Here is a 21,255-nt window from a genome sequence, read left to right on the forward strand (position 1 = left end):
AAATGGCCGCTCTCAAAGGGAGGTTAAAATTGCTCGTACTACTTCATTTGAGACGAAAAGCAAGAAGACAGCCACAATTGCGGAGCTTTTAGGTTCAAAGTATATGTAAACGCCGAAAAACACACTGACAGTTTCATTTTCTGTTTAGAGAACTGGCAAGTGGCGACAGATAGTGTTTCTTTAGGTATGAAGGACGTAGATGTATTTATAAAAAAAAATGTTTGGTCGCTTTGTTATTCGTGAAAATAACCTTTTGATGGCAATTAATTGTGTATTATTCACCTTTATATGGTCGTTCTTATCATGAAAGCCCTCCTGACTATGCGACACCAGATAAATGACTCTGGGCCAGCCAAGAGCCATCTCATCCAACCGAAATGAGTATTTTAACAGTTTAATACTAAAAACAACCAGAAATATGCGAATATCTTAATAGATGCTTGTACGAAGCTGTTGATCTTCGCTTCCACCTGCGTGTGTTCTATGGGCTCTATTTTAACTTGAACTGCGCTTATATCTGCCGTACTTGTAGATATATGCGGATGTCACCAAAACGGTTTGAGCATTTGCTCAGTTTGGTATCACCACATATGAAAGAAAGGCGATGCCGAAGTCGAAAGGTGATCGCCCACAAGGAACGACTTGCACTTACCATCCGGTATCTAGCTACAGGTGGCCATATTTATCATTTTTGTTCAACCAGTTCTTATTAAGGTTTATTTTATGTATTGCTTTGTTTTTTATGTGAACAGATTTTATTACCGAAGCAATCAGCACTATTGATAATATATCATGTATATCTGTTGGGTCGTCAACATAAAACTTACTGCTGCAAATTCTTTTACAGGTGATTCACAACAGTCGCAGTCATTCAATTTTCGAATTGGACGTAGCACTGTGTGCAAATTTATCAAAGAAGTTTGCCGAGCCATATGGGATGGTCTTTATTCAACCTACCTCTGTACGCCAAAGACCAAGGAAGATAGGGCCACCATCGGTGAACAATTCACAGAGAAGTGGCACTTCCCTAATGTGTTGGGGGGCGATAGATGGAAAACACGTTATGATAGATTCCTCTAAATGTGGTGGATCATTGTATTACAATTGCAAACATTTCCATAGTACTATTTTGCTGGCGATGTGTGATGCCAATGATCTGTTCACATATGTGAGCATTGGCAGTTTTGGGAGAGATAACGACGCCGCCATTTTTATCCAGTCATCATTTTTCAACGGCTTCAATGATGCGAACCACGACCTCCCTTCAGCAAAATCGGTGAATGGAACATTGCTACCATACACACTAGTAGGTGATGACATACTTCCACTGAAATCGTGGCTGAAGAAGCCATATCCAGGTAGAAACTTCACACAAGACCAGAAGGTGTATAATTACCGTCTGTCAGCGTCGAGGCGCACCATCGAAAACTCTTTTGGCATTATGTCCGCTCGCTGGCGGATTTTCCGCAGGCCAATCAGGGCAGCAATAGAAACAGTCGACAAAATTGTGCAGGCTTGCGTTTGCCTGCACAATTACTTAGGCTTAACGAACAATGCCACCTACATACCGACCGGGTTTGTTGACAGTTATGATAGCATTGGCGATGTAGTCCCGGGAGACTGGAAAGAAGTGAAACAGACCACACTAGTCAACCTAGTTTGCATAGCTGGCCCTAATTACACAACCAATGCAAAACTTGTAAGGGAGCAGTTTAAAAATTAGTTCAACAGCGCTGAAGGCAGCCTGAGCTGGCAAGTGGAATATGTAAATAGTTGCGGGAAAAAGCTTGACTAAGCAACTTATTATATATGTAGTTATTATATTTTTTATGATGTAAAGTATAGTAATGTAATTATTATTTTCTTTTCATTATGACACCAAAATACATAAATAATATACATGTATATCGATAAATATGATATATATGTAAATAAATATTGTGATACCATAAATACTTATTACAAAATTGCATATCAAGTGGAGAGGCAAATGATTGATGTAGCGGTTCATTGTTGTGTGGTTGATGCTTTATCAGCATTTATCTCTGCATTGGCAACAAGTGTCAATATGTCCAGATGACATTTTGATTTTGTGAGCCCTTTTCATTTCCGCAGCTTCGGAACTAGTGCCATGCAGAAGAGCATGTCCTCATCCCTGTCGTTCTGCTGTTGTTCTTGTATTGCAGCAAGTATAGCCCGATCAATCGGGTAAATAAATTGCTCATCTGATTAATATTTGTTAGCTAGAAAAGACTAAAAAAGTATTCTGTGAGCAGTTGTGAAGAACTAACACAAAAGGCTCTGTCAAATAGTTTATATTACCTCTTGGCTGTCTGTAGCTTTTTGCCAGGGTCTTTTCCTGGCTTGGGTTGGTGAAAAAAATACTGCTGTTGGACGAGGGCGACTCTGTCGTCGAAGGGTCTGTCGTCGAATGGTCTTTCGTCAAAGGGTCTGTCGTCAAAGGGTCAAGTGATAAGGGGTCAGCAGACTCTGTTGTCAATAAATCAGCAACAGCCTTGACTTTTACAGCTGAGTTTGATTTCGGCTCTCGGTGTTTGATGTAGGTTATGAAAAATCTTGCCACCTCAAACTCTGGCTTTGGTGGCCCCACATCTGCTGCTCCACATCCAGAAGCACCTAGAGAGATTTAAAATTCAGCTGGTTGATATTTAGTTTTAAAAACAATATTGAAAATGTTCAAGTTAAAGAAAGCATGCTAGTCCACAACACTCAATTACCTCTTCTGTCTTTTAAGTCTTTTGAGAACCTTGTCCTGAAGTTTCTAAACTTCACTTCACACTCCTGCGCGCTCATAGGCAACTGTGCTGCTATTTCTTGCCAGGCATTTGCCTTGTTATTTGGCCTTTAGTAGAACTGGTCTGCAATAATAAATTCAAGTCACAAAAATGTCTCATACTATACACACATATTCAGCAAATACTTCTACATACATACACCATAGAATGTATATACATATATAAGCAGCTTAAAATGCAGTTATATATAATAACACATACAAGTATTTTTTATTAATAATACATAGCAGTATTATTATAGTGCATTATTATAGTATATATATATATATCTACGTGTGAGCGCATACTACATCAGTAAATTTGGCACTCCCAGATATTCCATCGAATATTTTGTGCATCCATCGCTAGAATGGTTAAAATAAATAAACTATTGAAATAAAACTAACCAATGTATACTCAAACGAATAATTATTTTAAAAAGAGTTAAATTTATTTATCGCACCAAGTTATTTAGTGATGCTGAAAGCTATATCACCAATTTAAGTAGTTTCATAAATACATACTAATAAATTACTTTCTACCACTACGATAAATTAATCAACATACTATTATAATAATTTACATTCACCTTGTCTGTCCAATAAGGCTGGGTACTTCTGAACCAACGATATCAATTGACATTCCTCATAAGCATTAGCCTTGCTTGTCTCTTTGCTACGCCGTGTTGAAAGGAATGACCTTCACCTGTACAATGCATTTTGGGTCAGATTTTGCCTGCGACTCTGCGAAATTTGAACACGCGCAAACTCTTGCGTTGACCGCCGGCATCCACCGGCGGTGCACTGCGATCCGCGGCGTGTAGGTTCCCATTTTACCGCAATAGCCTGCGGTGCTGTCGCCGGTGCTTTGCGGTGTATATGGGAACCGGGCTTAAGAAGTCATGTAAAGACTCATACTTGATAGAAACCATTTCATTATAGGACATACAGCTGTACATGTTCAACTGTACTTGGTACACTCGTATACTCTTATTTGGTTATGTAAAAATTGTATAGGGAGTGTCTTTTTCTATGCGTATTTGCATCTGTTGTACATTGAGTTATTTACTCATCTAGTTGTGGTAAAATATACGCAGCTTTGTGGTCAAAAATAAATTGCATGCCTGTGTTCTATTGAATGACAAGCCTCTGTTCAGTTTTTCAGTTTGATTGAACCGATGTGAACATGACTAACAACTGCAACATTTTGGAGATGGGTACATTGGCTGATCCTCCTGACCAAACCTACTGACATCGGAAACATTGAAGCAATTACTGTAGTAATTAATAATTTAATTAATTAGTAATTAATAATTTAGAATACATGGAATCAATTACTTTTGAATTAAATATTTGCTGCAAAGGTTTAACCTTTATAGTGCATGAAATTTCTTACATACCTGCTGTGCAATAATTCACATAACAACTAGGTTTATTGTTGCGTTTATTATTAGATTTTGTTGTTGAAATCCAGCCTCATTGTGTATCTTGCTGGCCAGCTTTAAAGTTAAAACACAATTTTGTAGTAATAACAACTGAAGATAACTATAAAGATTCTGGTTTCAATACTTGTTTAATTATGGAAAATATTGTCTATAAGCTGACAACATGTATAGGCTAGACCCGAGCTTTGAAGACTGTTTTTCCGTTACAGCTATACAGAGTGTATAAGCTGTGCCCACTGTTTTTCCACTCGTTTAATACACCGTAAAACCTCTATTTGAACGCCACTTACATATGAATGCCTCTTCGACATTCTTTGATCTTTTCGAACCCATAATAGCAATTGATCAGTCGAAAAGCGTCCCCAAAATGGTGGTAATAATGACTCAGTTACATCGATGAAAATTAATTCTTTCATTGTTTATGTTCATATCGAAATTTGTTTTCCAACTCTGAAGGTGTTCATGTTTTTATCAAAATTTTGAAATCAACACTGTATAGACATTAGTAACGGTATCAGGCTAGTAGAAGTTGATTTTTTGACGCGAACTTGATACTTCGGCGTCCATGTATGCGAAAAGACAGTTTAGATATACGATGGCATATGAACCACTACTTTTAGGCTAAAAGTTGTGATTAGCGATGCAGCAAAAGTTCAACATTTGTGCAAAAGATTGTTTGGACACAAATATCGACTAGTCCCGCGGTGCAGAAGAATATTTGAGGTCGAAAACCCATGTGGAAGGTGTTGAAGCCACAGAAACCAGGTAAAAGCCACAATAGCCAGAAGATGTTCGTACCATCGAAAGCAACAAACAGAATGCAACTGGCCAAGCAAGCGATGCAAATACTTTTGTTTCAAAATTGTTAATTTTCATTTCTGATTGTACTATAGTAGTATTATAAGTATGGTTGGTTTATGTAGCTTGTTCTTGAATATAAATCTGTAGTATTTGATAGATTATCATTATGCAACATAAAATTTGCAGATGAATATTATTATATATTATTTGATAGAATGCTTGCAGTTATCTTAACACAGCTTACAACTGATCGACCTTCATAACTCCTCTTTTACCGTATAATTATAAAAAGCTAGTGTTAGCTGCAAACTGTAACAAACATGTCAATGAGTGCATTAAGCAACATCGTTAAACATAGCTATAAAATGAAAATGCACCTTAAAATTTAAATTGAAAGCACCAACAATTTGCTAAGCACGGCACATGGTAGCCTGTCTTGACAAGCTGTTGTTTTTGCGTAGTTGTCTCCCCGTCGAGCGGCGAGCAACAACAGCTTGTCACAAGACGTACTGCACCTGATGCATCAGGTGCACTCATTGAGAGTTGTCCTCTTCCGTCTATGTGGTTAAAGCATCAGACTTGTAAGGCCGGCGGCATACTTTCGGCACATTAGCATGGCTTGACCTCTTAAAATGTTGTGGCATTAGCGATCGTAGTTGTATGAGAGAGATATTGCGAGCCACAGATCCCAAAATCAAACGGGCTTACTTTGACGATTCGATATGCGAGTAAGGTTCTGGGTTACATAACATTTGTAATTACATGTGGCTTGCGCGTTAGACGGAAATTATCGATGGTTAGTTAGGAAAGTCGTCAGCTGGCTCTATTGGTCAGTGGTAGTGGTAGCAGGCCCGTATTTACTAGTGTGGCTGAACCCCCCCCAACTTTTTAGTAATTTTCGGCGGCTGAGTACTGAGAATTGCAGTCTAAACTCATTCACTTGGAATTTCCAACTACATTTTACTAATTATTAGCGCTCGAGCTTCATAGTAAATAACTCCTATTATCTGCACTAGAATGTTTTAGCTAAATTGTGTGCACTTGCAATTTCACAACTTTGGGCGGCCAAACAAACAATTTAATGTATTCACAATGATAATTATATTTATAATACCATCACTTGCCAATTTATTGTTCATAAAAATTATAAACAGGCTTGTTTTATGCAAATTAATGGCCAACCGCAAATTTATTACGGACAATGATTTTAATTAAACGTGCAAGAAGTATGAAGTACAACATAAAAATTGAACAGCTTTCTATAATAAAACTGAATACTAAAAGGGCATATTAAACTACATAAAAAATCTTCCATAGTAATGTTGCAATAACAAATTATTAACTTCGAATAAACAAGTCAAAGAAGCTAAGCTGTTACAGTACTAGTACTATAATAAGGTACGCCAAAGTAGTATTTTGTGTGCAATGGCTGACTTACACATGTTTATAACATATATACATATTATACTAGTCAACAAGAATGAGTACCGTAAAAATACAGAAAGCATCAAATTTCAACAACACTGATGTCAACAACTGATGAATATTCTGAGCTAATGTTCACATGGCCATGCTTTTGCTACCAAACTACACTGACTGTGAGGTGGAGGTATGTTTTTGACATAAAATATGAAGTCTAACATTCACAAACTTCCTCACTAATTTCTGCAATATAGGATGACAAGTGGGCAGTTGACGTGGCATATCAATATTCAATATAAATGGCATATCAATATCAATCTTCCAAATCGCTTGAATGCTTGACCCCGTGTCTGAAGTAACAGCAACAACTTTCAGACCAATATCGCTTGCATGTGTTATGACATCAATAATAAGAGAAACTAAACTGTCCCGGAAATAGATTCACCAGTGAGATGGAATGCGATAATTTGTTTCCATATTTCAGTAATTCCTGCAAAGATACAGCCAACACTTGGATTCAAAGTACATGTAATATTAGTGGTAAAACTGCAGACACAAAAAAGAAAGTAATAAATGCAATCAACAAGAAACTAACCTCACCAACCTCCAAATATAACCACTAAACTATGACTAGCAAGGCCACTATGGCCAGGTAATGTCACTCCTCCTATTACGGAGCTGTTGCTAGCATCATACTCAAGGGCTTCAGTAATCTCCATCTCATCCAACACAAGGCAACACTGTCGACCCCTCTCATCCATACTCGCAGCCTGAATAAAGGAAGCTTGTAAATGCAATATGCAAAATACTATATGCTATTTTATTAACTTCAATAATAACACAAATGCAAAGCAATACAACAGATAAGAAAACTTTGGTAATATACCAATAAAAAAACATGACAAAAAACAATAGTGGTACTATACAAACAACTAAACTTATGAATAGCATATATGATAATTATAAAATGTATTCTAACAACTAACAGCAATAATTACAATGACAATAAGAATACCAACATGGTTTAAAAACCGATATACGTATAACAAGATAGTTTTATATTATATTTTGGCTAACCTCACAAAGTTTAGAAGAAACAGTTTGCCGCAGAAGTTTTGGATTCCTTTTGCTACTTCCATAATCCAACCTGTAATTTTCACATCGACACTGTTTAAATAAAATAATAAAAAATTACTCTGTTCACATAGGCCAGCCATGGCTGTGAATAATAGTCTACAACCATCTTTAGCTTTCCTACTAATCAGTTAAACATTAAATTAATAGTAATATCTAAATCTATACAAACACTAAAAACAACGTGAATCTTACCTGCCCACTATAACAATCCATGCATTCCTTCTTTTAGGATCTTTTGAGAACTGAAAACCTGTAAGCCTAACTCTGATCTGCCTTGAGTATCTCACAGCCCAACAATTAACCATTATGACGAAGATGCTGCTTAAAACTCATAATTTTTGGTATCAGAGAATTTAAGACCAAGGAGGAAACAGTTGAGGAATTGCAAAATCTTCTCAAAGACTGTCATCTATCAAAATGCATAGATCAGAAAAACATGTACCGACTCGGTAGACCTAAGGTAACTTCGGGCGCTGATCAGAGTCAACACGAAAATAGTAAGCCTAGGCCTATCAAAATAAGCACTACCTCCAAGGAGGAAAAATGGGAGATAGTCAGGAGGATAAATGGTCTTAAAAAGGGGGGTCTTTTTGCTAAGCTTGACATGACCAAGGAGGAAAGGGCCGAGGATTTTCAATTATACAAGACATTGATGAAGACTCGAGAAGAAAATCCCGAAAACACATACAAGATAGTAAAAAAGAAAATTGTGCAAACAAACATCTAAATTTGGTGCTGGCAAATGCTAGATCCATTAAGGGCAAGTTAAACGAACTGCATATCCTTTCTTATCAATTTAATATACTTTGTCTCACGGAGACGCAAATTGATAGTACATTTACAAATGATGAAATTATATTCTCATCAAACAAAACAATTTATAGAAAGGATAGAAGTATACACGGGGGTAAAGTTTTGATTGCGGTTGAGCCCTCATTGCCTCACCAATATTTCAGTATTGATTTCGAGATTTTCCCAGTGGAAGCCGTTTGTGTCCAAGTAGAACTGGACTCACATAATAATTCTAGATTAATTATACTTTGCGTATATATTCCACCTATCATGGTAAAAGACTCGATCGTTCCTTTGAGTGATTTGTTAGATTTTATATTCAAGAAGTTTGCTGGTGACTTTGTGATGATAGTTGGAGATTTTAATTTTCCAGATGTAGATTGGGAGCATATGGCCGTTAGGCCCGGTTCAAATCAAAGAGAAGTACACAAATGTTTTTTAAACTTAGTTTTGTTTTATGGGCTCCACCAATTGGTGACACAGCCGACTCACGTTAGAGGAAATATCTTGGACCTTGTTCTTACTAATAATGAGAAGCTGGTTGACAATCTGAATATTGTTGAGCCTGGCCTGAGTGACCATTTCATGGTGGAGTTACAGCTCCAGTCAGTCCAAAGCCATCTTACTACCTCAAAAAAGTTTTTAAATTTGTACAAAAAGGCTAATACCCCAGCTGTCATAAAACATCTGGATAATACACTGGTGAAAGTAAAAGATCTAATTAGGGATAATGCAAATATAAATGTGATTTGGAACTGTTTTCAGAGTGATTTACAGATGGCAATTGAAAGGTTTGTTCCCAAATACCAGATCAAAAATTCGAAACCAAATGAGCCTATGTGGTTTAATAAAGAGGCCAAAACAGCTGTTACGCAACAAAAAAAGATGTATAACAAAGCTAAAAGATCGGGCTTGCTAGAGGACCTTGAAGAGTACAAGATACTCAGACGAACAAACAAAAAGGTTTTCAGAAAAATGGAACATGAGCATTATATTAGAACTCTTTTTGAACCGCTAAGCAAGGGGGACAGTAAGCCTTTTTATTCTTTTCACCGAAGAAACTGTGGCCGGAGTGGTGGTAGCGGTACGTTAGCTTTTAAGGACAAGTCTTGCTCAGAGACAGCTGAGATTTTTAACACATTTTTCCAAAGCGTATTTTCAAAAACAGACCACAGGTCTACTTTTTATAGTGATGGGGTAGCAAAAAGACAGATAGTTGTTTCTAATGATGGTGTCATAGTAATGTTGAAAGGTCTTAAAGATGGCAAAGCTTCGGGCCCAGATGGCTTGACAAAAAACGATCTTAGTATTGATATAAATAATACCGCTGAAATTTTAACACTAATTATCAATACTCTTTGGATACTGGAGTTTTGCCAGACATCTGGAAAACTGCAAATATTGTACCAATTTTTAAAAAAAGGAACAAAGAGCTCCCTGGAAATTTTAGACCGGTGTCTTTAACATGTATATCATGCAAACTTTTGGAGCATATTATTCTTAGCAATATAGGCCCAATACTTGAGGAGTTTTTAAGCCCTGACCAACATGGGTTCAGGAGAGGACTCTCCTGTGCTACTCAGCTTGTTTCTACATCAAATGAAATAATGGCGGCTGTTGATAATGAAACATCAGTACATGCAGCAGTCTTGGATTTTTCCAAGGCTTTTGATAAAGTCTCCCATGGTCTGTTAATTGATAAATTGCTTCGTACTACAATTGACAAGTCAATAATCAAATGGATAGAAAATTTTTTGTTTGATCGATTTCAGAGAGTGGTTATCCAAGGAAGTAGGTCAAGCTTTTTGGCAGTTACATCCGGAGTCCCCCAGGGTTCTGTTTTGGGCCCTTCACTGTTTTTAGTTTATGTTAATGATATTGGAAGTTCTCTTCAACATTCTTCTATAAGCTTTTTTGCTGATGATGCTCTCTTATACTGTCCAATTACAACGCTTAGTGATACGCTTTTATTTCAGCAAGATCTTTTATCTCTTGAGCGATGGGCTAACACATGGAAAATGGAGTTTAATGTTAAAAAATGCCAGGTAAATTTGTTTGGCTGGAAGCCACCAATCAACCAAGTTAATTTATCGTATACCCTTTATGGCGTACACTTGGAGATTGTGGAATCTTTAAAATACTTGGGAGTGAATGTCTCTAATGACTTTAAATGGGACATACACATAGATGACATTACCTCTAGAGCATATCAAAGGTTAGGGATGTTGAGGAGAGTATTACACGGAGCACCCAGAAACGTCAAAAAAATTGCATATCTTAGTCTGTGCAGGCCCGTTTTGGAATTCGCTTGTGAGGTATGGGATCCATACCTCATAAAACATGAAACACAACTGGAAAATGTCCAGAGGCGCGCTGTGCGTTTTATTGCGGATCTTAAAGGGGTGGAAAGCATAATTATGGCCAGAGACAAATTAGGGTTGGAATTGCTTAAGAACAGACGGAAGTCGGCTCGAATGGTTTTACTTATAAAAATTCTCTCCAGCAGTGTGCATGAGTCTTTAATCAATAATTTTAACAATATACACAATGACACACACTCACATCATACCAGATCGGTATCCAATGACGTACCTAGGGCTGTTCCAGCCAGCAAAACATTTTATCATAACAGTTTTTTACCGAGAACTTCTCGCGACCTACGAGGAAATTTTTAACGCACTTTTTATAGTCATGATTTTACTTACTTCGAATATTACTTGACTTTTATTGAAAACATTTGAACTAGATCTTGATACGTACATGATGGCCTTTTTTTCCCTCAGGGATCGAGGTCTTAGGGTTCGATTGACCAAGACCAAGAAAACACAATTAGATTTCAAATGATAAAAAATTAAGGGGAAAAGATCGAAATAACTCCATGCTGTCAGATAAACGGAATTTTGCGTTTAGCCTGGTGTAAATCTAACTAACCACATATAAGTTCTTCATGTTATACATGAAAAAATCAAAAAATTCTGACGATCTTTGTGGTATATAAAAAGGCTAAAAAATGGTGATTCGACTGTGTATAAGTCGTGTTTCTGATTCGGCACCTTAATTTTCAACAGAACTTCATACATGTATAGCAAAGCAAGTTTGTTTGGAACTCTCGAAAATGATGTAACTCTCCCTATACGACACTGGTAGAGCCAGCTGACGACTTTCCTAACTAACCATCGATAATTTCCGTCTAACGCGCAAGCCACATGTAATTACAAATGTTATGTAACCCAGAACCTTACTCGCATATCGAATCGTCAAAGTAAGCTCGTTTGATTTTGGGATCTGTGGCTCGCAATATCTCTCTCATACAACTACGATCGCTAATGCCACAACATTTTAAGAGGTCAAGCCATGCTAATGTGCCGAAAGTATGCCGCCGGCCTTACAAGTCTGATGCTTTAACCACATAGACGGAAGAGGACAACTCTCAATGAGTGCACCTGATGCATCAGGTGCAGTACGTCTTGTGACAAGCTGTTGTTGCTCGCCGCTTGACGGTGAGACAACTACGCAAAAACAACAGCTTGTCAAGACAGGCTAGGCACATGGCCTTAGGCTATAATATCATCACATGTTTGTTGCAAGCAATATATATCAACTGGTAGAGATATATCTCGGCTTCCCAATGCATATTTATCAAGGTATTTGATGGGTTATAGTCAGAGAGTAGGACAACCCTATCTGTCATAGAAATAAATTCTATTACTTTTCTCAACTTGTGCAATATGATGTGTGCAAAAGATTCTTCAATATTTATGTATTGCATGTTTGAACGTGGCACTCTGTAATGTCGTTAGTTATAGACTTTCTTGTTTAAATTACATACTCATCAAATGGCGGAGGCATAATAAACAAGTCGATCACTGTTGTCATTGTGACAAGGAATTTCACAGACTGTGATTGGATAATTGAAATTAAACGTCATAGTCCGCCAGAAAGCTTAGTAATAGCGGCCCAAACTAGTAGCATGAGCTGTGTGCCTGAGCTACTAACCTCAGTTAATTAGTAGTTTTATCACCTCAACAAATAAAAACAGTAACTGATCGTGTTGACCATTATAAGTTCAACCATTCTGAACCATTTACAACTATTGCTAGGTAAGCAAAACTAATTATTTTTATGATCAAACCGAAGACCTTGTTCATTCACCGCGATAGCCATTATTTCATTGTCATTGAATATCAAGAACGATGTTTATATTAATATGATGATTCAATCACTATTGGCTGATAATAAATTCTAAGCAACTAACAAATGTCATCACGGAACAGATTTTACATGGGATGCGGTTAAATTATTATTATATTTTCCCACTCAGACCGCACAGCAGGTGTGTAAGGGGCTGGGAACACTGTGTGTTTACACTAATAAGTGGTTTCAAAATAAGATATTCATCTTATCAGGATCTTAACTCTCTTAGTGTACGGGGCCAAAAGGACTGGTAGAATACATTAGTTCTTATATATGGAGTATAGGTGTTTGATTTTTGGCGGGTATTGTATCTTATGTTTTCGCATTTGAATGGTGGTTCTATGCCCTCGACAGCACATCTTACAAACAGTTTATGCCTACCCTCTCTTCTTCTCTCTTGTAAGGATTCAACACTTGTATCTTCTCGTAATTTTGTAAAACTTATCTCGCCGTTAATGTTAAAAATAAATCGTAGTGCTTTATTTTGCAACTTTTCAAGCTGTTTGACAAGTTTATTTTGATAGGGATCCCAGATTTGTGAGGCATATTTTAGTGTTGGCCTTACTAAAGAAAAATAGGCAATTTTTTTTGTAGGGGTATCTGCAGATTTTAGCACCCTTCTGATCATTGCCAACTTCTGTGTAGACTTAGTTGTTATTTTGTGTATGTGTTCATTTCATTTTAGATCTGCTTGTAGTTGTAATCTGAGATAAGGAAAAGAAGACACTTTATTTAGATTTTGTCCATGGAAAGTATATCCAGGGTGGCTATTAATGCTTTTACCAATTTTTAAGAACGTGCACTTGTCAACATTAAATTTCATTCGCCACTTAAAGACCCAAGCCTCTAATGCAGAAAGGTCTTGTTTTAAAAGCGTTAATTTGTCACTCGTGTTGTACAGTATTGCATCATCGGCAAAAAGACGACACTGTGATTGAAGACAAGATGGTAAGTCATTGATATATATCAGAAAAATCAAAGGGCCCAAAACTGAGCCCTGTGGCACACCTGAACTGACTAGTTTTGTGTTAGACCTCTGACCCTCGATTTCAACAAATTGATGTCGATCGCTAAGAAAGTCAGATATCCAGGAAAGCAAGACATTTTTAATACCAATATGTGATAGTTTAAAGATCAGTTTTCGATGATTAACGATGTTAAATGCTTTAGAAAAGTCTAATATTATAACATCAGTTGTTTGTTTTTGATCATATAGGTGTGAAAGGTGTCCAACAGTATGAGCTAATTGAGTCTCGCAAGACCTATGAGGTCGAAAATCATGTTGACTGTCTACAAAAATGTTACCCTCCTTAAAAATCTTATGCAAATATGAGGAAACTATGTGTTCTAAAAGCTTGCACACGACGCAAGTGAGGGAAATAGGTCTATAATTGTTTGGTATTTGTTTATTTCTCTTTTTGTGTATATGTAGGTTGGACTCTACCAAGTTTCCAAGTCGAAGGTAGTTTTGCTATTGCCAGAGAGTATCCAAAGATTGAAGAAAGGCTATTATACACCACTGAAGCGATTGTTTTTAGCATGATGCCTGTCGCATTATCAGGTCCACAGGGCTTGCTGGTGTCCAAGTTATTGAGCAACTGTAGGACTCCTAAGCTATCAATGTCAATTAATGTTTTATCAGAGATCTTTTCAGTATTGAAGCTATGACATTGGGTTCCATCATCAACTGTAAAAACTGATTCAAAAAAAGTATTGAAGGAATCAGCTTTAGCTTTCACTGTGGATATAGTGTGACTATTATACTTCAAGGTAGGAATAACATTTGAACTGTTACCATTGCATTGGCGAAGGTAACTGTAGAATGCTTTAGAATTGCCATTTAAAAGTGGCTTGTATAATTTTTTATTGAGATAGCTCTTTTTCGCTTTTCTAACAAGTAATTTGTTTTTCTTGCGAATGCACTTGTACCTATTGTTGTTATATGCTGATGGACACCTTTTCATTTCTTTGTAGAGTTTTTTCTGAAGTTGCAATGATTTTTTTAGAAACTTAGTCATCTATAAGAGCCCTAATTTCTGATTTTTTAGTGTTAGTTTTGGTGTACCATCGTCCCGAAGGTGAAATAGGGACTGAACAAAAATGTTGTACACTTCATCGATAGAATTTTTTTGTTTTTTTCTTTAATAGCATTCTGGATATCCGAATTCCATTTGGCAGAGACATTAAATGTTTTTGTCATGTCTGCTTTACTATATTGATGGATGATCTTACAATCAGAGTTTTTGATAGACTTGCATGGCAGTTTCAGGGAGATATTTATAAGAGAGTGATCACTAAGCACTGGAGGAGCTACTGTTACATCATGCACTATAAGTTCGTTACTAAAGGTGAGATCTAATATATTGCCTTGTATATGTGTTGGATGGAAAATATGTTGGGCCAAACCCAGATCAGCAATGACAGACATAAATGACTCATACAATGCTTTTGAACCATGAAAAGTGTTTTCAACCCAATTGATATGTGGTAAATTGAAATCACCACATATCAGCAGAGGAGCGTGTATACCAGAAGATAGTGTTGCTACTTCCTTGATCAGTGAGGGGATTAAAAGCTTATCATTATTATTCGGTGGTCGATATACACAAAGCAATACTAGAAACGATTTTTTTTCAGATGTCAGTTCAACACAGACAGCTTCTGCCGATGAGGTAACTTCTACGACAGAAGTATCAAAACTTTCATGAACATATATAGCTACCCCACCCCCAAACTGATTACGATCACTTCGAAAAATGTTGAAATGTGAAATTGTTACTTCCCCATCCTTTATTGTAGGTTCTAACATTGTTTCAGCCATGCAAATTATTTTGATATTAGGATTAACAAGTACTTCTTACTCTAAATTATCTTTTTTGTTTCTAAGAGATCTAATATTAGTATATAATATAACAAAGCCATTTTCAATGTTTACTTTTACTGTGGGATCCTTGGAATTGGGTTTTAAGCAAGAGTTATTCCCTCTTGGTTTATCCTATCTGGCTGATACTACGAGCCCTCTTTTTATCTTAACATTTTCTCCCAGCCCTCTTCTGCGTCTACATTCTTGTCTTAGTTTGTACTGAGTTTCTCTTTCAGATCTCGTAAGGTCAGGATTCACATACATTCCATTGAGCTCAGTACAAGAGTTGCATATCTTTCTAGCCTTATCAATAACTTTTCATTTATCAGCCTGGGTTTCAAATTCAACTAAATAAGTTGTAGTTTCCGGCTTTCCTATTTTTTAATTGTTTTTAACACATTTCCTTGTTCACCTTTTTCAGAAACAGTGCAACTTTTTCCCGAGTGGCTTTACTAGTGAGCACGGCATTCTTTGCTTGGAGCTCCCTTTCCTTCAACTCCCTGACCACTACATCAGTCATATCTTCACTGATTGTTTCTGACAGTTTCTTTGAGGCTATCGCGTCCATTTTTACATTCAACCCAGACAACTCTGATTCCAATTTTATACTCAACCCAGATAGTTCAGTGTTAACTTTTTCACTTAACCCAGACAATTGAGTTTCAACAGACTTGAGCCGGTTATCTAGTAATACCATTTGCTCAAAAAGTTTTCTGCTAATTTTTTCACAGGTTCTGCAGTACCAATGAACACTGCTAGCTTTTCCAGCGTCTGATGCTAAAAAATTTAGTAACTGCTTGCTAACATCGCCACAGTTGGAGTGAAACCAAAACTTGCACAGGTCACATTGCGCTGCAGGATCATAATATAACAAGATAAATATTCCATTGTATCTTGTTGTTTTGTTCGTGTGCATTTGACGATCCGGTTTTTTTTGTATGTATATTTATTTTATATGTTGTATTGTATTGAACTGCGTTGCATTAAATTGTTTTATAGGATTTATGTGTGGCATTATGTTGTGTGATATTATATAGTAATACATATTTCATTGAATTTTAATCTATCGAGTTATATTGTATTATTATTATAGTGCTCACATATCAATTATTACCTTACAGAAGTGTGCGATGTATGACTCAACTAAATATTGTTGTGGTGAGAGCTGAAGGGTGTACTTCTATTTTTTTCATGTAGGGCTATGCACATTGCCTAAACATCACAATCAGTCCTGTACATGTACCTCTTCCTATTTTTAAGTTTTGAATTTATACCTACAGGATTTGCTAGATCGTTCTTTCTGATAGGTTATGATGGATAAATATTGCCCATAAACGTAAGCTCTTATATGTCTTTATGATAATTTTGTATTTTGAACTCATTGTAAGTAATGGATGTGATTCTTTACTTTGTAGTCAGCTGCCAGGAACTCAATTCGACAGGCATTTCTCGTCATCATCTTACCCACTGGTCTGCCAGGAACGCTCTTCATACTCTTGACAATAGGACCTGTACAACTGCTGATTGACAGGCTATGCTGTATACCTCATTGGGTACACTGGTTGTAACGAAGACTAACTAACGAATTTAATGTTTAATATTTTAAACTATTATATTGCTGGGCGACTCATGACAAGCATAAAGTATTTATTATGCTTTTTTTAGTACTTTCCGTCAGTACATGTTTTTTTTTTTTTATTTAACTGACATTTATATGCGAAATTTCTTGCTTACTTTTAGATTTATTGTACAGGTAGCGTGCTAAAACAATATTGGTGCAGTATGTTCGATGACAACTAACTTTATGGATGAATAATTAATATCATATGACATTGTATGTGTATTTTGATACATTGTATGGTTATTATATTATATAGCATGTTTACCAAGGTACACAGTCTGTTTATCATTATACATCGAAAACACACAATTGATTTTAGAAAGCATATTGCAAAGTATTCAATAAAAACTATTAAATAGAATCTTAAAGCTCATCATCACTGTCTATATAATTACCATCGTCAACCTCATCGTTCATTTCATTGCTGCAGTCTACACAGACACTTGTGCAAACTGAAGATGCAGTCTAGCATCATCATCGGCTTTCACATCTACTCTTTTTGCATGAGCAATTACTCCAATAGACAAACTGCCTGGAAATAGTTTTGTGTCCATCAGGAAATCACTGCACAGAAATCTCATCATCGTCTTAACTCTAGCCAAGATTTGTGGGATCAGGCGGCATAATTAGTAGGAGACCGGATCATCAAAATCACACGAACAAAACAACAAGATACAATGGAATATTTAACCACATCACATGTAAAATATGGTCTGTGATGACATCTGTTAGTCGCTTAGAATTTGTTACCAGTCAATAGTGATTGAATCATCATATTAATATAAACATCGTTCTTGATATTCAATGACAATGAAATAATGGCTATCGCGGTGAATGAACGAGGTCTTCGGTTTGATCATGGAAATAATTAGTTCTGCTTATCTAGCAATGGTTGTAAATGATTCCAAATAGTGAACTTATAATGGTCAACACGTTCAGTTACCGTTTTTGTCTGTTGAGGTGATAAAACTACTAAATAACTTGAGGGTAGTAGCTCAGGCACGCAGTGCATGCAGCTCATTCTACAAGTTTGGGCCACTATTACTAAGCATTCTGGCGAACTATGACGTTTTATTTCAATTATCCAATCACAGTCTGTGAAATTCCTTGTCACAATGGCAACAGTGATCGACTTGTTTATTACGCCTCCGCCATTTGATGAGTATGTAATTTAAACAAGAAAGTATATAAGTAACGACATTACAGAGTACAACGTCCAAACAGGCAATAAATAAATTTTGAAGAATCTTTTGCACCCATCATATTGCATAAGTTGAGTAAAGTAATAACAACTCACAATTGAGTTACTCGGCTCCTAGACTATTTCCAGGTTTATTGCATGAAAAAGAATTAATGTAGCTCTGCCCAAAGGAGAGTGCAAAATATAGGAGACATTCGCTTCGTCCGTAAAATGGTTAAATTGACCTCAGAAAACTGACAAGCTTTTAAAAAAATTACAACTATTTTAAAAAGTGCAACGCTAGCCCCTATTTGAACGCCAACTCCATTTGACCGCCAGTTCCATTTGTCTGCCACTATAGGGAGGGATAATAATTGAGGGCCATTGCATTCAAAAAGAGGTTTTACAGTTTGTTGTTAGACCTGAAGCTACAAACCTTAGGCAGCAGGTTATGACTCATACCCGTAAATGAGCTAAAGCTTTATATTAAAGTATAAAATACTAAGCCCTTCACTGTAGAAGACACTCTTGGTGTCATTGCAAGACAACTACTCTAATAGTCGCAATAGAAGGCAACTTCAGTTAGGCAACAAAAACTTACATGCAGATACATGTACTTGACTGTACATTTCAAATAGAAATATGTACATACACATAGATAAATGTACATTCATGTCTATATTTGTACATAAACAATCCGACATAAACATACATACACCTACATACTCGTATATACCGTTGGATCGGCAGGCCTCTCTCGTGCACTAACATATGATGCAGAAACCTTGGATAAAAAAGACAGATAGGCTTTAGAAGGCAAAGCCTCTCAAACTGGCTTGCAGGTTTGGTTGGTTTTCTAACCTTGTTGAGAAGCTAAAGAACAGCTAAATAGATACGGAGAAGGGTGTATTGGGGACCATTCCTCTTTCTGCTCCTAGCTAGTGAAAACGCAGTGAGTGTTTATTAAACACGTTTGCGTACATATATGTACTTACACATACATTCAAGTACTGACACAGACATACGCAAACATACCCGTACTTGCGCACACATTTATGTACAACCAGATACATACACGTACATATGCATACATACACATAAATACACATTCATACACATACAAACTTGTACAAGCACATACCTGCATGTACACACGCATACATACCCATACATACATGTACATACTCGTCCATACACATACATACCCATACATTATGTATGATATATGTACATACACAAACATACTCACACGTACATGAGAATACTTGTGATTACACATACATACACGTACACAGCTGTACGTGCACGTATAAAGATGCAAGTGCACAGACATACACACCTGCACGTACATGCCTGCACATGCACGAGACACACATGTAAAACATTTTCATACAAGTTCATGACTTTACATACACATATATATATATTTTTACACACACAAAAGTATTTGTACATACACAAAAATACACAAACCGACGTATACTTACAGATCCATACATGTACATACAATACAAGCCCGCACATACACATACGTACCAATAAATACACAGGCATTCATGTTTATACATGTGCAAAACGTACATACACAAACAAACATCTGAAACAAACATACATGTACATACACTTACATTAAAGCACATACCTGTATATGCATATACATAGACAAACATGCATGTACATGCTCGTGAAAGCACATATGTGCATGTACATAATTGTACATACCCATACATACACATACATACTCATACATACGCATGTGTATGTATATGTAAGTGCAAAGTATGTACATGTATGTACGAGTATGTGCACATACTCGTACATACATGTACGTGCACATACACTTGGACACATGTAATAAAATATATGTACATGTACATACGTGTACACGTGTACATTACTGTACATGCACATGCCTGCACCTACATCGACATACATGCATTTGGATGCACACACGTGCATACGCAAACCCCTTGGGAGTTTGGGGTTTAAACACAGGTACAACACAGACGACTTACTTTACAAGTGATAACATTTAAAGGGGTTTGGGGTTTGGGGTTCGGGGTTCGGGGTTCGGGGTTCGGGGTTCGGGGTTCGGGGTTCGGGGTTCGGGGTTCGGGGTTCGGGGTTCGGGGTTCGGGGTTCGGGGTTCGGGGTTCGGGGTTCGGGGTTCGGGGTTCGGGGTTCGGGGTTCGGGGTTCGGGGTTCGGGGTTCGGGGTTCGGGGTTCGGGGTTCGGGGTTCGGGGTTCGGGGTTCGGGGTTCGGGGTTCGGGGTTCGGGGTTCGGGGTTCGGGGTTCGGGGTTCGGGGTTCGGGTTCGGGGTTCGGGGTTCGGGGTTCGGGGTTCGGGGTTCGGGGTTCGGGGTTCGGGGTTCGGGGTTCGGGGTTCGGGGTTCGGGGTTCGGGGTTCGGGGTTCGGGGTTCGGGGTTCGGGGTTCGGGGTTCGGGGTTCGGGGTTCGGGGTTCGGGGTTCGGGGTTCGGGGTTCGGGGTTCGGGGTTCGGGGTTCGGGGTTCGGGGTTCGGGGTTCGGGGTTCGGGGTTCGGGGTTCGGGGTTCGGGGTTCGGGGTTCGGGGTTCGGGGTTCGGGGTTCGGGGTTCGGGGTTCGGGGTTCGGGGTTCGGGTTCGGGGTTCGGGGTTCGGGGTTCGGGGTTCGGGGTTCGGGGTTCGGGGTTCGGGGTTCGGGGTTCGGGGTTCGGGGTTCGGGGTTCGGGGTTCGGGGTTCGGGGTTCGGGGTTCGGGGTTCGGGGTTCGGGGTTCGGGGTTGGGGTTGGGGTTTGGGGTTTGGGGTTTGGGGTTTGGGGTTGGGGTTGGGGTTGGGGTTGGGGTTTGGGGTTTGGGGTTTGGGGTTTGGGGTTTGGGGTTTGGGGTTTGGGGTTTTGGGTTTAAGGTTTGGGGTTTGGGGTTTGGGGTTTGGGGTTTGGGGTTTGGGGTTTGGGGTTTGGGGTTTGGGGTTTGGGGTTTGGGGTTTGGGGTTTGGGGTTTGGGGTTTGGGGTTTGGGGTTTGGGG

The 21,255-nt window shown here is 38.0% G+C and overlaps 1 protein-coding gene and 1 long non-coding RNA gene across 2 annotated transcripts; one reads left to right on the forward strand and one right to left on the reverse strand.

Annotated features, from left to right (window-relative positions):
* Nucleotides 1-1,138: 1,138 nt before the first annotated feature.
* On the forward strand, nt 1,139-1,723 carry LOC137408141 (uncharacterized). The gene has a single exon (XM_068094530.1). It carries the CDS (start codon nt 1,139-1,141, stop codon nt 1,721-1,723), a length of 585 nt encoding a protein of 194 aa, XP_067950631.1.
* A 5,122-nt stretch (nt 1,724-6,845) lies between these two features.
* LOC137408856 (uncharacterized) lies at nt 6,846-7,854 on the reverse strand. The gene is made up of 3 exons (XR_010980152.1): nt 7,540-7,854; nt 7,058-7,232; nt 6,846-6,952 (listed from the first exon to the last, which is right to left on the reverse strand). It is a non-coding gene; the product is annotated as an uncharacterized lncRNA (long non-coding RNA).
* Between the last annotated feature and the right edge of the window lie 13,401 nt (nt 7,855-21,255).

Source organism: Watersipora subatra, chromosome 11, assembly GCF_963576615.1.
Source record: "Watersipora subatra chromosome 11, tzWatSuba1.1, whole genome shotgun sequence".
Taxonomy (NCBI): Eukaryota; Metazoa; Bryozoa; class Gymnolaemata; order Cheilostomatida; family Watersiporidae; genus Watersipora; species Watersipora subatra.